The following is a 17,969-nucleotide window of genomic DNA, read 5'->3' as shown; positions in this document are numbered from 1 at the left end:
TATTAAAATCATGTTTAGGTAGTGACAATAGTTATGTTTTAATACCATAGTTTTTATCGGATGCCCGTATAATCAAATCTAGTTCCTCACTGTCCTTATCTGTATACTAGGTAATTCCATAAACATACATATAAATATGTTGTATTAAAATGAGGCCTTGGCGTAAAGTGCAATGTGCTGAAAAACTAAGCTAATAATAAGTGCAAAAGAGCATATAAAGTGCATAGAAGTGTTACAAAAACTCCAATTAAAAACAGTCAGATCTATTCATCTTTTGGTCCATGTTATAATCTAGATGTGCATATATACCTCTATATATGATATTTAATATTCTTCAGTCGCCAAGTTATAGAAGAATAAAATGGAATCAAACATCATCATCAATGGTACACTACAAATCTGTATACGAACTAATTCCATCTATGTTTCATCAGTTTGTGATATGAATTCAAACTAGGGAAAGTTATTAAGTCATGTCTATTTTACAGATTACATCATGGCACGATCATTTAAGTAAATAAGATCTTATCACCCATCTTACTAAAAAGGAAATATAGATAACATACTACCAAATTAGCACTACTATTTTTAGGAATTGAAACACAGGGAGAGTCTCCATCTAAAAAGCAATGAACAGTGTATTTTCATCTAAGATGGACATAGAGCTCAGCATCAAGATTATGCCCCAATGGGGACTCAGATATATATATCTTGATATACAGACAGACATACACATACACCCGTGCGCACACACTATGACAAGTGTCAGGATAAGGTCTAGCAATGCTTGAAGATGAATGTCAAACAAAACATAGAAGGATATAGGGCCAGATGTAGCAAAGGTTTACGACTCGCAAACGGGCAGAATCGCAATTTACGACAGTGCAAAATCGGAAATGGGATGCAAAAAGCCCATTTCCGACTCGCAAAAAGCGATGGGACCCGTTTGCGAGTCGCATCCGTTGCGACCCCATTTTGCGACCCGCAAATACCAAGTCGCAATTTGCGAGTCGCAAACCTTATGCAATTGCAACTCGCAAATTGCGACTAGTCGCAAAAAGCCCATTTTGCATGTCCCATTTACCACTAACTCAGAGCAGGTGGTAACCATTACCAAAGTATAAAAGGAGACCCAGAAGGCATCTGGGTTACACAAGATGGCGGAGATATACCTGATAGCAGTGAGAAGGAGAGTCCACGCAGCCCAGCAGAGGAGGAGGAGGGACCACAGACAGGAGAAGATATATAGAACAAGGCAGACTCTTTTTCAGCAAACTGAGGATGAGATCTATGACAAATACCGCCTTAGCAGCGCAGCCATCCTAGAATTAATAGATTTACCCAAACCACAGCTAGAGCACCAAACTCTGCGTGGCTGCGCCATCCCTATGCATGTGCAAGTGCTATGGTCACTGCACCTCTTGGCCTCAGGGAGCTATCAGGGGGTCATTGCTGTGGCAGGTGGGGTATCCCAAAGTGCAGTGTCAAGGTTCCTCAGGGCCTTCCTAGATGCCTTAGTCACGCACATGTCCCACTTCATATACTTACCAAAGAATGAGGCAGAAATAAACAGCACCAAGCTGGACTTTTACCGCATTGCCCACTTTCCCCATGTCATAGGGTGTGTAGATGGGACACACATTCAAATATGCCCCCCTGCTAATCTAGAACACATTTTCCGCAACAGAAAGTGTACCCACTCACTCAATATTCAGGTTGTTTGTGACGCCCATTATGTCATCACTGACATTGTAGCTAAGTTTCCAGGCAGTACCCATGACTCATACATTTTTAGGCATAGTGGGATACATCAACGCCTGGAACGTGGGGAATTCGGAGACGGTTACCTCCTAGGTAGAGCCACAGACACTTGCAGACATACACACAGGTCACTGTGCACGACAATCTGGACTTCCTAACAGTGTACTTTTGTGCCCAACAGGTGACAGTGCATATGCTAACAGGCCTTGGTTCATGACTCCGTTTTTAACACCCAGCAATGATTCAGAGAGGCAATACAACAATGCACATAAGAGGACCAGGAACCTCATTGAGCGCACCTTCGGACTCCTGAAGGCAAGATTCAGATGCCTCCACCGCAGTGGAGGTGCCCTCCAATACACCCCCATTACCGCATTTCAAATTGTGGTCGCATGCGCCATCCTCCACAACATAGCCACCCGACGTGGGCTACCTCTCAACCCTGCAGACCCAGATCCTGATGATGAAGAGCAAGAACAACCACATCGCCATCATGGGGATAGGAGTTTGGCAAATCAAGGCAGACTGAGACGGGAACACAATATTTTGGACGGTACGTGTCAACTCCAACCATACTCACCTATTAACCAAAAACTCCATTTGTTAAGTGGCAAAAAAATAACTGTTTTATTAGTGTATTAAATCAACTATTCACAAGTGAAGATTGTCCATGGGCAGTAAAATGCCAACCAGGCATGTGGCACATTAACGTCATGTGCCACATTTAATGGTCCAGGGTGATCTCTAAGACCTTCTGCCCCTCCTGTGTGGTTTCTGGAGTGTTCTGCTGCACCTGTAAGCAATTTTCAAGGTAATCGCAATTTGCGACACCTACTCGCTAATTGCGAGTTCGTTTTTTGCACACTCGCAAAAAGCGACCTTGCAATCTGCGGACTCGCACACTGGTTTGCGAGTCCGGGTGCGAGTCGCTATTTCGGAACGTTTTTTTTCCTTGCATTACAAATTGCGACTCGCATTTTGCGAGTCGCATAAACTCGCAGAATGCGAGTCGCAATTTTTTGTTTTGCTACATCTGGCCCATACTTCTTTACTAAACCACATACCTTACAGACCAGTGGTGCCAGGTATAAGCTTGCAATGATTGCAGAAGTAGTCAGCTTCTAAGCAACACCTGATGCTCCCATTTCCCTAAACCAACCAAGTGGGTGACATGAGAGAGAGTCTCCAAAGCACGCAATAGACCGCAATGGATCAAGGCGATCGCATCAACATCAACCTCTGTCATGATTCCTTTGTAACAAACACATATAGTTAGTGGACTGAGGCAACATTAGTGGCTGTGAAACACAAGAATAATGTATCCATTATGGTTAGTATTAAAGCCAGACAGACACTAGCAGAAGATTCAAGGATGTGAAATGACAATCTACGTATTTTTAACAAAAGATTTAAATCTTTCCATGTCATGTTCTGCTAATGGTTTGGCCAGTAAACGTGCTCTGCAATACTCCAGTAACCGTCTAGCTCACTGACTAGTGAATGTCTGCTGCCCTAATTCATAAACTGCTACTAATCCCCCAACCATCCCTTTCTAACATAATACTGAGAAATACTTCATGGTGAGTATGATAATTACCACTTCTCTCGTGTTTCATCTCCTTATTAACACCCGAATAGCCAATTTCCACGAGGCAGCCCTCATTAGAAGTCTCTGGCCTCAACCAAAAAATCACAAGTAGTGAACCTATTAGTGCAGCCGATATTCCTGGGTGCGGTGACACCGCTTGTTCCACTTGAGAAAACGGCTCTAGGTCATGCCCTAATGGCTCTCCAACCTAAACGTAACAGGATTGCCAGTTTATATGCGGCAAACGTCGCAGTGACTTCGTTTTTGCATGTTACCCACTAATTGAGAAGGGGCCAACTTGTGATCCCTGATTAATAATAGGAACCTGGAATCATCAGGTATTGATTGTGGCAGGTCAGGTGGCAATGCACCATGCTCACTATCAAACATAATAAACACTTGTTTAAACATTTCAGGAGGTTTGCTGTGTTCCTCCACATTTCAAGCAGTTTTCTTTCTAGAAGGTTCCGAAGAAAGTTCTAGAGTTGTACATTCGTGTGCTTCTGTAAAGGCTAAGAAGTGAAGCACAAAGTCTTCGTTTTCTCCCTGCAGCCTGCTGTGCACAACATTATCTCGAATAAGAAAGGACATGTATCACTGAATCTAAAGTAGAAATCCACTCCAGATTTTTCCCTTTCACCTTTCCAAAGGATACATTTCAGAATCTTGTTTTTGATTCATAAAAGGTTACTAAGTGTGTTACCCGCCAGAACTGCACGTAACATGACATTTGATATCCATGGCTGGAATATAGAGATATAAGTCAGGCAAGGAAATCACGTATTATTCATAAGGTATTTTTCTAATTTTACAACCTTTCTGCTGTGTCTCAGTGCAACGAATACCTCACTATCAAAGCCTCATATTTCTACTTCACAGTACATTATACACACTCAAATATGCTCCACCTTGGAAGTAATTATGAGAGACATCCCTAAGGGTTGCCATTTCGGAATATATTAGAGGTATTTGCCATAATGTGAAATGGAAAGAGAGAGAGTATGAGCTTAGAAGAGATTAATGCTCTCAACGAGCATTAAATTATTTTATGTTTTCCTTCAAGCTTGAGTTTTGACAGGTCATGCATGGTAAGAGCACATTGTGGCGTCAATGCCTAGGTCGGAATTATTATAAAAACTGAATTAGTTTCCAAATGAAACTGAGGCCTTTCAATGCAGGGGCTTTAATGCAACAATGTTTAAAATTCTGCCAATGTAATATTTAAATTATACATCATTATTTGCTAAATATTGCAAAGGAAACAAATTTGACATGAACTCTTAAACGAGCCAGTTAAGAAGCGCCTGTTTCAGGTAAAAAGTAGAGCTCTAGAAATGTAACTCTACATGGGGTGGAGTTGTTAGTGAATACAAAAAAGGAGAAAGCAGGTGGAAGGTTTCTCAATTTTGTGAATCAGTGTGGATAAAGGCAATAGGTCTCACTTTATTTTGGGATATGAACAGCCACCACAACCACCAATCACACATGCACTACAGTATATATATGCCAAGTTGCAGCCTCAGTGTCAGGTGGTAAACATATGCAACAAACCCAGTGGAACTGGTATTTCAGTGTGTATTTACTCCTCATAAATTCGGCCCACACAGTTATTTAACATCCCATGGTGTTTAATTCATAACTCCCTTGTACTAAAGCAGAATTACCCCACAGTTACAAAATTTTCACTAGAGATTTATCACCACACCAGCATCTGTGTCATTGATCATGCACATCCTGAAACCTGTCTTAGTCAGACTGTAAATTTTTGTAGCTTGTAAATTTAGGACCATTTCTCTCAATCCTGCCATTACCATCTCTGTTATGTCTGTGTTTCGCCTCAGCTAATGCCTCTCAATCTAATTGTGGAAATTTGAAGGCATTTTCATATACCATGATTCAGCTCATATGTGTAGGATCTTGGCAGGAATATCTGCATCATCTAATCTAATCTAATCGATTCGTAAAGTGCATGGCTACCCGGAGGCTTCCCAGCACTGATCCAAACCAGCAGATCATATTGACCAGCCAACTAAGAGCGGAGCGTAAAACAGTTACTGAACGAATAGCCATGCCTTAAGTGCTTTCCTGAAAGCAGACTCTGAATCCATCTGATGCAAATCAAGTGGCAGGGAGTTACATAGTCTAGGCACCATGAGTTTGAAGGAATGACCACCCCATCTGGATGGGCAAATCCTAGGTGTTCTTGCAAGAAAGAAGGTGCTGGATTTCCAGGATCTGCTGTGATGGCATGGTTCAATAAGAGCACAAAGAATTTGAGGTCCTTTCCTGTGAAAGGCCATGTATGTAAAACACAGGGATTTCAACTGTATCTTATGGGTAGCCAATGAAGACCAGTCCTTGTCATGGGAGTTTTGCCCGTGTTTTCCTGGCACTGATGGGCAGTGAAAACAGACCTGTATGTCCGCCCATCTAAATTAGGTGGGTGGACATAGAGGTCAACCTCCAACCATCCATACTCTGTTGGGCCATTGGAGGGGTGTAACCACAAAGGAGATGGAGTAGTATCTTCTGTAGTTACATCAAAGATCCACCAACCTATAAATCTGGGAGGTGAACTATTAAGTTGATGGTAAAGATACTCTTATCACTGTTGCACCCGAGTATCCTTACCTCCAACATTAAATCAGCTCCTAAGTCAGAAGGTAAAAACAATGACTGAGATAACCAACTTGATGTATCTGACCTCTGCTCCATCTCAGTTTACCTTAAAATTTTATCTAGGCCCTGGTCAAACACAAACAGCGAATTCTGATCGGCACATTACTTTATCATGGTTCTTTTTGCTGTAAACTAAAAATGCATATCCCTGTTTCTCTTGATTCGATTTTAATTATTTTGGAGTGATTCTTCTTGCATTTTTCTTAATTTTTAGAAGCTGGTTGTAGGATTTAATTTAGTTGTGTTTTTACTTTTTACTTGTTTCGTTACTGCTAAATACTTCACACATTTATCTAAATTAAAGCCTGTGTGCTGTTTGTCATATCTACCAGGTGTTGAGCCAAAGTTAAAATTATTGAAACGTGTTTCAACCTGTAAAGAACATGTCACTTAAAAAGGAACAGTCTTTGCAACTTCATTTGAACACTCTCAACCCAAATACAGCTTTGAGAACTCAACGTTTTTAATTAGGCAAACAAGAAGAAAATTAAACTTCAGGGCGCACCAATTAGTAGATAAATTACTGTTAGTATTAACACTGTTGTTTAATCGTCTTTTTTAATTGATAGTTTTTACTAACATTGAAAATATAGTTATTCGGGTTTAATTAGTATTGTGTTTTACTGTAGATACTCTGCTTTAAATAAAGTGCTGCCAATACTGTTTACTGGACAACATTTGTTCAATAATTGGCTCAAGTGTATTATCTAGAGAGAAAGAAAGAATTCAGATAAAATGCGTCCATGGACTCAGCTCAGTAGAACAAAACGCTGGATCGGTAATTGTGATTCTGTAAACAGATGAACTGGCATGTTTAGGTAATGAAGCAAGAATAATTAAAGCGCTTCAAGGCTCAAGCACCGTGCATCTCAAAGTCTGTATTGTTTCCCCCTCTTAGATTACTGGGTTCGTTGCCAGAATAGTGCTTCAAGACATTTAAATTTTATTTCCTTGGATTTGCGTGTCTGTTAACACACAGCTAATTCAGTTTAGGCTGAGGGACCTCACTTTGAATCACCATGCAGAAACACCTCACCGCAGATGCAACTTTCACATGGGTTAGGTTCGAAGGTCACACGGGCTAACTCTTTCATAAGCGAACACATCTGTGAGAATAACGACCTCCCTTGAAACCACACACCCCCACCAGTGGATTCAGGAATGAAATTGTGTGGTGCAGAACCACAGATAGATGAATCAGTACCACAGGTCAATGCCTGCAAAAGAAGGCCAAATAATTTCCAAGTGCTATGCTGTATAAGTACCTAATACTTACTACTATAATATAACATATAGAGTCAAATTTGGTTTTCTAGGTCTCAATTTTAAAAAGGTATACAGAACATTTCCACTGCCTGATTATCTGATACACTGGGACACTCATTGCAGGTTCCCTGATAATAGGTCATAAAGAACCTCTGGAGGATCCTTCATTCACAAGATGAGATAAGTGATGCAGAACTCCAAGGGTGAGGCATAGTGGGATGTGTGATTTATGCAAACATTTGCTTAAGCTGTTTCTACCGGAAAAACGAAACTTCGAACCAGGAAAGAGGCTGCGAACTCCCCTCACCTCATTGGAGTAATTCTCCCTGCTTTTTCTTGGTACACACACTAATAACTGCCCACAATGCGGCACTTGGTATGTTGCTCTATTATGTTTCTTTGGAAGGTCTATATGTTGAGGCTTTAAAGTTCCATTACCATAATAGAATTCAAAGCAAGATAAACAATTACACTTAACATGCACAAGCTAATATATTTGTTAACAGTGAGCCTGAGAGAGAACAATAGGAATCAGGGCACAGAGTATATTGTCACGTTGTCAACCCAGTCAGAGAGTGTCAAAAAGCCATCATATCCCTAATAAGAGTTTTATGAGACAGAGCAAACACCACTATCTGCTGGAAACACCCGAATCTCCATATGCAGAAAAGACTCATGAGATCTCAATGAGCATACTGTAGATTACATTATTAAAATGAGCAAATCATAAGATGTCATCACACCACACATCACATTTCAGCCGAGTGTGTACGTTTAAAAGACCTAACCCAACAATAAGGTATGATTTCCATAATCCCTTAACATTTCTAATAAAAAGTTCCCATATATTCTCAATGATCTCCAGCTGACTCCTGATTTATAGACAGTGCTTTAGTATGAGGCAATCCCCTGGATTTCCAAAAGACACTCATCTGCAGTGAGTTAAGCAATCTTATGCAAATTCCTCAGATTATGATTTTTCACTGCCCAAGTGAAACAGAGATCCACTGGAGACTATGGCCCTCATTATGACATTGGATTTAGAAAATGAGGCAACCCAATAACCCTTAGACCTGGGTAAGTAACTATTAAAGACACTATGGTCAAAACAAGGGGAAGTGTATGCCTTGACTTCCACGGCACAAACAACAGTAAGAATTAGGGAACCACATATATTTATTCTGGTATCCTTAAAGGTTGTTCTATATCACTTTTTATTTATTAAGTCATTCATTTTAATTACTTCATCAATTTCTTATCATTATAAGTGAGTAATAGGTGCTTTCAAGTGTAGAGGACACAGTGAAAGTGAGTATTGTGGTAAGCCGGTGTTATGTACAATATATACAAAAGTGTGGTTAAAAATTGAAAGTGAACTTCCAATAGGCTCCTTCAATCCAGGAGTCCTGAAGTCACTGAGAAATGAAACATCAAGCCACACATAATAAATATCGACATTTCGACCCTGGACATAGATATCAGTCAGCAATGGGTCATCATCAGGACTGAAAATCTCTTTAACATGATAGCACCTATCAATTCGATGCATCTAATTTTCTTCTTATGGTTATCACATAAGGGACAATACTTAGACCATTAGTCGTCATCAGTCATTAATGGCGTCAAACCACCCATTGTATTGTGGTCATCTTATGGGGGCGGAATCTATCTCCTACGTTGTTAATTCCCCATCAACTCCGTGCTTCCTTTTTAAATTATATCTGCGTTATTTCATCTCGGCCGCAATGGAGGCACAAAATAGCAACCTGGTACAGTTGGGGATGGCCTCCCAACGAGGAAGGGGTGCCCGTCGAACCCTGACCCCCCTGATGACCCGCATACTGGCGGTGGCCTATCCTGAGCTGGATGGGCGCATGAGGGCATCACAGCAGCCACAAGGGGGTGAGTACAGTGCCCATCATTACAACTTACGCATGGTAGGGAGGTATTCAGGTGGGGGTGTGTGTCAATGGGTGCCCTTAGCCCAGGCCTGACAATGCAGAGTAGGTCCCCTGGTGGCGAGGGTCCTGAAGGGATAATTGTGGTACCTAGCTCGCAGGCATCCACAACTGGTCAGGGCTGCGTGGGACCAAGGTGTGCTGCATTTAGCTCTGTGCGCCCCTCGATTTGCCTTGGTGGCTAGCAATATAACTGGTAGTGCAATGCATAGTGCATAGGGCTGTTCCCAGTGTGTAAGAGTGGTGTGTACGCCAATGGTCATGTTGGTGCAGCCATTGACCAAGTGTATCCTTTGTCTCTCCCCCCATTTTTGTTTTGTCACCCTGTCCTTATGTGCATTAGCATCATCTGGCGGAGAAGCATAGGCACCGTCGACGGAGGGTGCTTCATCCCACATGACCCAGGATGCAAAGTCTACCGATGGTGAGGGCACCAGTGAACCCTGCTGCCCTGAGTGAGGAGACTATTGACCTCCTGAGATCCATCTCTGCAGAGCAGTCAACCATTGTGAATGCCATCTAGGGGCTGGCAACCCAGATGCAACAGACTAATCCATTTTATGGAGGGCATTTACACTGGCTTGGCGGCCCAACAGAGATCGATCCAGGCTCTGGACTCCTCTCTGATGGCAGCCATTGTCCCTCTTTCTACCCTTCCCCCTCCAGCTTCCACTGCCCAGACCCATTCTCCTCTACCCCAAACCATCCCAAGCACATAGCCAGATGAGCATGCACACAGGACAACAAACAAGAGTGGCTCAGGCAAACGCAAGCACCACACTTCATCCCATAGGCATTCACGCAGACAACAAACAGTTGCAGACACTACAACATCCACTGCCTCCACTGTCTCCGCCTCCTCCACCTCCACCACTTCCCTCCCAGTCATTTCCACACTCACACCTGCATGCACTACATCCTCATCCACTACCAGCATCCCCACCACACCTAGCAGAACACACACCTCACTTACAGACACCTCTACAACATCCATGCACCCCCCCCGTGTCCTCTTCCACAGTGTCTGTCACCCCCTCCTAAAGTACACAAAAGCAAGCACTCATACACCCAACAGCCATCCACCTCACAACAGCATCCAGCCCATGCACCTGCACCCAAACTCAGCAGACAGACACCTCCTACAACCACTCCCTCTTCCTCCACTCCCAAACCTTCTCCCTCTTCCAGCCCCAATGTCCCTAAGAAGCTTTTCCTTGCCCAACTTGACCTCTTCCCCCCCCCCTCCTCCCCCCTGTCCTTCACGTCTGGCCAGGGTGGCAAAAACCCAGGCAAAACATCTCAGCCAACCAGTCCACAGGCCCAGGAGTCTCCACGCCCCCTCTTGGTGGAAAAGGATCCAGTGCACATGTCCAGAGGGTGAAGGGACCTGCACCAGGCAGCCTCAAGGAAAGGGTGCCTGCCCCAGCTGCTGCCCGGAAGAGAAAGGAGCCCACCCTAGCTCTGCCAGGAAGGGCAAGGAGCCTGCCCCAGCTGCTGGCAGGAAGATCAAGGAGCCAGCACCAGCAGGCAGGAAGGACAAGGAGCATGTGGCAGGGACTCTGACGGAGCCCGCACCACCAACCATGGCTGTGCAGCCGTCCGAGGCTGCAGGGGATGGGCTGGAGCCTCCCCCCACAAGCAGCAGCAGCACCACCACCAGTGGGCAGCCATCCGAGACTGCAGGGGGTGGGCTGGAGCCTCCCCCCACCAGCAGCAGCACCAGCACCACCACCACTGAGCAGCCTTCAACCGCCGGCAGACGGTATGTAGTCATGCATCCATTGGCTGCTGTGAGCCCTGCCCCCTGCAAATCGAGTGGGTATGACACCACCCTGTGAGACTGCGACCTTGCAGTCCCCAGACTCAAGAGCACGGAGCATGATGCCCCCTCCAGAACCAGTGGGTAAGACACCCCCAAACCCTGCCTTCCCAGGATCAAGAGCACAGGGCATGTTGCACCCTCCAGAACCAGTGGGTAAGACATTCACCATCCCCGTCCTCCCCAGGATCAAGAGCACAAGGCACGATGCCCCCTCCAGAAACAGTGGGTAAGACACCCCCTACCCAACCTCCCCAGGATCAAGAGCACAGGGCACAATGCCCCCTCCAGAACCAGTGGGTAAGACACCCATCTACCCCAACCTCACCAGGATCAAGAGCACAGGCACTATGCCCCCTCCAGAACCAGTGAGAAAGACACCCACTTGAGTGACTGTGGCCTTGCACTTCCCAGGACCAAGCACAGGGCATGTTGCCCCCTCCAGAGGAAGTGGGCATGTCACCCACTTGAGAGACTGTGGCCTTGCACTGCCCAGGACAAAGCACAGGGCATGTTACCCCCTTCAGAACCAGTGGTCTTCTTCCATCTGCTGGCTTTGGTGCCCCCTATTCCCCATCCCCCTAAGGTGCCTGCCTATTTTCCAACTGATGCCCCTGCAGTGTTCTCTCCGTGCTGATGCAGGTAACAAGTGGGGCCTTGGACTTTGGCCATGCACACTGAGGACTGGGCAGTGTCAGTTGAACTGTGCAATTGTATATACCAGTTACATTGGGTATTTCTTATTTATACTATGTTGATCTTATTATACTCACTTTAGTAAATTCCTGTTGTCCTTGCATTATTCAACTGAGGTACGGGGTAAAAATGTATTACTGCAGCTGTTTGTGTGTATGGTGTTGGGGGTGTGTGTGTTCTGCGTGTGTGTCACTCTCTTTTTCCTCCCCCCTCCCTTGTGTGCTAGGCGGTTGAACTCACCATCGGCCTCTTCGCCGTCATTGGAGTTCATGGTGGAGCAGCACGTAGAAGATCATGGGGAGACATGCAGCTCGGGTCCCTGGCTGCGTGGTTGTTCCCTGTGTCTCCAATGGTGAGTCCTTTCCCTTCTGTGCAGTGTTTCCACCAGGCTTTTGATGTCATTGGTACTGCCCCGGAAAAGGTGGCGCTTTCCTGTTTCTTAATACGGTGGTCGGAACATTGACTTCCACCTGGCTGTAGGTGGCTACCACCGTGGTGGCTGTTGTTTCCGCCCTTGCGGTCGGTGTGGTAAAGTGGCTGTCTATCTAAGTTCTCACGCAATGGTCATAATTTGGCGGTAATTACTGCCAGCCTGTATTACCACCACTTTTACACCGACCACCAGGGTTGTAATGAGGGCCTCTGTGCCAACAACCTCGCCACATGAGTAAGACCATGGAGTATGGCCACGTGTACAGAGGGTGGGAGCCTAAATCCAGTGATCTGTACAGTTCATTCCATACCATGATTGGTATGGTTATACTTTCAGGCACCTCCAAACATGCAGGAGATCAAAATGTCCTCAATCACACCACAGCAGTTGAAATGGGGTAATAAAGAAGGTCACTGTAAATTCACAAGGGTTCAGTACAGGAATTTCAATTACAAGCCTACCATGAGCCAATAGAATAGGCAACCAATCTTCAGGTGTGTTTTGTGAAACACAAGTGTCAGAAGTTGCAGGTGTGAATCAGAACAGATTTATGAACAATTCTACAGTAAGGGAATTGTATATTCTGGAAACCAAACCCCTAGGGAGACACTACCTACTAACATATTGAGTTGACATATAAAGTGCACAAGAGCCGAGGCAGCAACAGATGACAATGCCAATAACAAGACTTTCATATCAAACTGCAAACAGAGATCATGGCATGACTTTGGTAAAAAAAAAAAAAAAAAATCCTCATACAGCTTTTCTACTGTTCGCATCCTCTTTGTTTACCATGTAATCCATTTGAGAGATTTCTCCACCACTTGTAATTCCACATTGTGCCAGATGGGCTACAGTGCGTAAGAGGTGTATACGTTTAGCCATCTATGTGCTAGTTTCCTGGCAGCAAACATCGATTATGGTATTGGGCTATCAATATCCAGAGGTAACTTTAGTACATGAAGGAGGGAAGGACTTCTCTTGGGCACCTAAGGATGTCTTACTCAATGTCCTGCCCCACAAAGGGTGTTAAATTACCTTCCATCATTTATTTGAGGCTTTTGTTTGAACAAATACTCAGGTATTTGAGACCTTGTGAAGCCATTGGATTAGCAAGTGCAATGACTTGTTCTATTGGTCATGTGTGACATAGTTAGTGCCTTGTATATACCTCAGTTTATTTTGTAACTGGAGAATTCATTGAATAAGCTGATCAAAGCCATCTTTGCAGGTATATAAGTTTCAGTCCTAGACAAGGAAGTTATATTCCATATAAACAAGGTTAAGTCATTTCCATGTATCTGTCAGAGCACGACTTTGTCATTTCCATTGCATGTGTTGGGTGTTCCATAGGGTTAAATCTAGCTCTACAGCGTTAAGTCTAGTTTGACATAGTGATGTGAGATGGCGTCTGGATGAAGAATCTAGTACAAAACCTGCTTCCAAGGAGTGAACCAGAAACGAGATAACCTAGTGTAACTGAGATGCTAGAAATTTACCCAGAATTTTCAAGCTGGCAATTATTTGGAAAATATGATGACAGAAGGAGCAAACAAACATATCTTTACTGTTGTTGGGTATGAGGAATATGATACCATTATTAGACGTGTCACTCCATGAGTCAGTCCCTTCTGCCTTGTTGAATATCTTGTACAGCAGAGGCATCAGCACGTTTTGTAGAACATTTTATTGAACTTTTTGAGGAGGCCACTCTCCCCATAGGATTTGCTGGTAGGTAAAGAGGAGATGCTGCCAGTGGTCTCCTCCTTAGCAATTCCATTGCGAAGGTGAGCACTGGTGAGTGACAAAGTGGAGAGCTGGAGGGGTCGGAGAAACTCCTCTTCTCACTGTCTAACGTTAGCCATTCTGAGGCTTTACAGGGCTTCATAATAATAGGTGACTGCCTCGGCCATACCAACTGGGTGTGTTAGCAGTTGACTCTGTAGATTGAATTTTCTGTTGCATGTATCTGCAAATCTCCCTGGCATGTTTGCACTGCACTGTTTGTTACTGGTGTCCAAAGGTAACATGTAGAACTACACCAAGGGCCTCATTCTGAGGCCGGCGGGCGGCGGTCGCCGCCCGCCTGGCGGGAACCGCCATATGGCCGCTCCGCGGTCGAAAGACCGCGGAGGCCATTCTGGCTTTCCCGCTGGGCTGGCGGGCGACCGCCAGAAGGCCGCCCTCCAGCCCAGCGGGAAACCCCTTCCCACGAGGAAGCCGGCTCCGAAAGGAGCCGGCTGAGTGGGAAGGGTGCGACGGGTGCAGTAGCACCCGTCGCGAATTTCAGTGTCTGCTAAGCAGACACTGAAATTCAAAGTGGGGCCCTCTTACGGGGGCCCCTGCAGTGCCCATGCCATTGGCATGGGCACTGCAGGGGCCCCCAGGGGCCCCACGAAACCCCTCACCGCCATCCTGTTCCTGGCAGTCGGAACCGCCAGGAACAGGATGGCGGTGAGGGGGTCGGAATCCCCCATGGCCATGGGGGATTCCTCAGGGCAGCGGAAAACCGGCGGGACACCGCCGGTTTTCCTGTTCTGACCGCGGCCATACCGCCGCGGTCAGAATGCCCTGCGGAGCACCGCCAGCCTGTTGGCGGTGCTCCCGCCGACCCCGGCCCCGGCAGTCCTTGACCGCCGGGGTCGGAATGACCCCCCAAGTCTCTTCTTGTATGTTCATTCCTATGTGTTTTAGTCGGAAGGGTTCAATATAATGGAAAATGTGGAGCCCTGGTGCAGTTCAGCATTTTCCCGCTTGAGCACTAGTACTGAAAGTATTTGTTGGAAAAGAGAATGTACTTAAGTGATTCCCCTCTTTCTCTCTTCATCTATATATGTATGCCCCGCTAGTAGTGTACCCACCTTCTCCCTGTGCCCATAATGACTTTTTTAAAACTTCCCTAGGGCCCATTCTCTTTTCAGTAAAGAGGGTGTTAAGCTCAATATTAGCCAATTCAAACTGACATATGAGGGAGTACTATTATAGCATGATGTTAAGTTGTTGAATCTGGCATTAAAAGCCTCATTTATTCAGCCTTTATCTGTCATTTCCCAATTGCAGAATTTTGCAACAGGTTTTTACTTGCCAAGTGGCTTTGCCTGCTGCTCATGTCATCTGTCTAGAAGTGTCTGAACCTACGTTTTGCAAAATGTATTTACTAATGATTTCTTTATCACAGAGACCCCTGTGTAGAGTAACCTCTTCTGTCATCTAGCGGGTGAAGGCCTAGCATGTCCCAATTCAAAGGATAAGTGAATCAGAGCAGAATGTTTGAAATAGCCAAGCACGCCTTTACCACACATACTTTACCACGCATGCCTTTGACACACATATGCCTTTACCACATATGCCTTTACCTTTACCTTTTAGTTTAAATTCATTTTATTTTTTTATTTTTAGGGGGGCCCCCCAAACACCCTTTTTTTTAAATTAAATATATATTTATTTCTTTATTGGCAGAAACCCCAATCCACCCCTTTTTAATTACCCTGTACACACTTTACTTCAACTTATTCCCAATCCCCTAAACTCTAAAAAGACCAAGACTACCATACACTGCTACCCACTGCTACGCTGTAGTAAAACCCTTACCATCCCATACCCCTACCCACCTCTAAACCCTAAACATATTCTTACCTATACACTCACACACACCTAAAACCTTAAGTCACTCTTAATATTCTACACCCCATACTCACTTTGAAACCCTAAAAATACTCTTACTACCCTATACTTCTAACCATCCCTGAACTTCAAAAATACTCTTAAAGCCCTATAACCATACCCATTCCTAAATGTGAAAAATACTATCATTTTATACCGTTACCCACCCCTAAACCAACAAATTATCTTTACTACCCTATACCCCTACCCATCACTAAATATCAAATACAATTGAGCCCTGAACTAGAAAATAAAACATTGGAGAGAAGGTACCACGGAGGAAAGACAACAAGTTATGTTCCTTATCTACAAAGTTAAGTAATCTCAATATATCTATCAGATTATGGTCCACCATCAAATCACAAAGCATGGCCTTGTCATTCCCACTGCATGTGACGGTGTCCTGATTTGTGTAGAAGAGCTTCTTGTACTAGGTTTGTGCCTCCACCCACCACAACAGGCAACAGGCATTTTCAAATGATATGAAAAGTTTTGATAAAATAGAAAGATTCTTTTGCTTGTGGGCTATTGCTGGATATACTGTCCCCGCTAACACTGTTCAATCCAGTGGTCTGAGTTTCAGAAATGCATATCTGTCCACAGAGCCAGTCCTTGTCCTAATAACCTTGTGGGTTGGTGAACACCCTGCATTTTCTAATATTGCTACTTGTCGTGGGTACAACTCATTATTATGCCTACCCTCTCATGCTTTAGCTTCAGGGAATTGGTTTCTTACAAGTGCATTGCTTGACAAGTGCTACATTTAAATGATTGATGTTTAAATAAGCCAGTACCTTTTTTGCTCCTGACATTATGGAACTGGCATTAACATTCGAATGGATGGCCAGTTCTTTCAGTGGGTGGTCTGAAGGTGCCATGGCAGCCTGCACTTTATAATATTTTTGCAATAGAGCATGTGATAGAAAGGTTAGGGTCTGGAGACCATTGTTGAAAATGGTTACATATGCTGAAACTAGGCAATGTAAGTTTCTGAAACATCCAATAAGAAGAGGGACAATATAATTGAAATTCAGAAATATAGACTGTCAAGTAATTTAAGTAGTAGGATACATGGAACTGATCCGATTGAGTGAAGGGGGGTGGTATAAAACCGGGGTGACTGAGTGGCCAATCTGAGATAGAATGATGGGCTCAACAGGAAATCTACTTGTGACTAGGAGCAAACTCCCATTGCACTGATCAACACTTTTCAGGCCTCCAGAGTAGGATAATTATCAAGAGAAATGTATATATTTTAGCAGTGTTGCCCTGCAATTTTCAGGGTAGGAAGACCGAGGAGAGAAAGAAAAAAGAAGAGCTGAGACCCAGAATGGTCAAGTTAGATTTCAGAGGGCACGCTGCATGGCAAAGAGACGTTCGGCAGTCTACTTTGTTTGCTGTAAACCCTACTTTAACCACCCACTGCACAGGAACCTTTAAACAAAACCCTAATTAATTAAAAATAATTAAGAATTAAATTCTATTTTTAATTTATTTTCAATATACATTGACATGTCAAAAAATTTTCGTGACTATTTTGTAAAATAAATTTGTAGTATAGTACATTTTCACAAACTCCATTTGTCCTAAAATAAAAGTTGCTTTGACTCACAAGCCATGTACCAGTGAGTTTCACTAACATCAGAAATTGTGCAACCACAAAATTTGCTGAACTTGTCCCAAGAATTGTACTTACCATATCTGTGTCTGAAACAGGACCAAAGCTCGTTACATATATATCGGTTTTTACTTCTGTTACTGTATCTGGGAAAGAAAGAAAAACAAATTCATTATATCACTAACTGGTAGAGAAAGGAAATAAATCCACTGTAACTTTGTCTGGTAAGGAGAAGAAACAAGTCCACTGTAACATTATCTGCTAAAGAAAAGAAACAAATCCACTGTAACTCTATCTGTTAAAGAAAACAAATACACTGTAACTCTATCTGCTAAAGAAAACTGACAATAGCACTGATGCGTTTAAAGCAACTGTCTCATCTTGTTCAATGTCTGTGCTTTATAGAGTGTGGTCTCTCAGGTACATTTTACATAATTCAGAATTTATTATATATTTTGAAGTAGCAATATAACCACACAAAGACTACA

At 43.9% G+C, this 17,969-nt stretch overlaps 1 protein-coding gene across 1 annotated transcript in view; it reads right to left on the bottom strand.

Annotated features, from left to right (window-relative positions):
- Positions 1-17,969, bottom strand: part of LOC138265760 (gamma-aminobutyric acid receptor subunit alpha-3-like) — a 1,591,340-nt gene that overhangs the window by 713,110 nt on the left and 860,261 nt on the right. The window contains exon 5 of the mRNA XM_069213778.1: positions 17,560-17,627. Coding sequence (XP_069069879.1) covers positions 17,560-17,627 — 68 coding nt within the window. The remainder of the gene's footprint in view (positions 1-17,559; positions 17,628-17,969) is intronic.

The sequence above is a fragment of the Pleurodeles waltl genome, chromosome 2_1, assembly GCF_031143425.1.
Source record: "Pleurodeles waltl isolate 20211129_DDA chromosome 2_1, aPleWal1.hap1.20221129, whole genome shotgun sequence".
Taxonomy (NCBI): domain Eukaryota; kingdom Metazoa; phylum Chordata; class Amphibia; order Caudata; family Salamandridae; genus Pleurodeles; species Pleurodeles waltl.
Note: the sequence above shows the minus strand (reverse complement) of the source record. Positions and strands in the feature narration are given on the sequence as shown.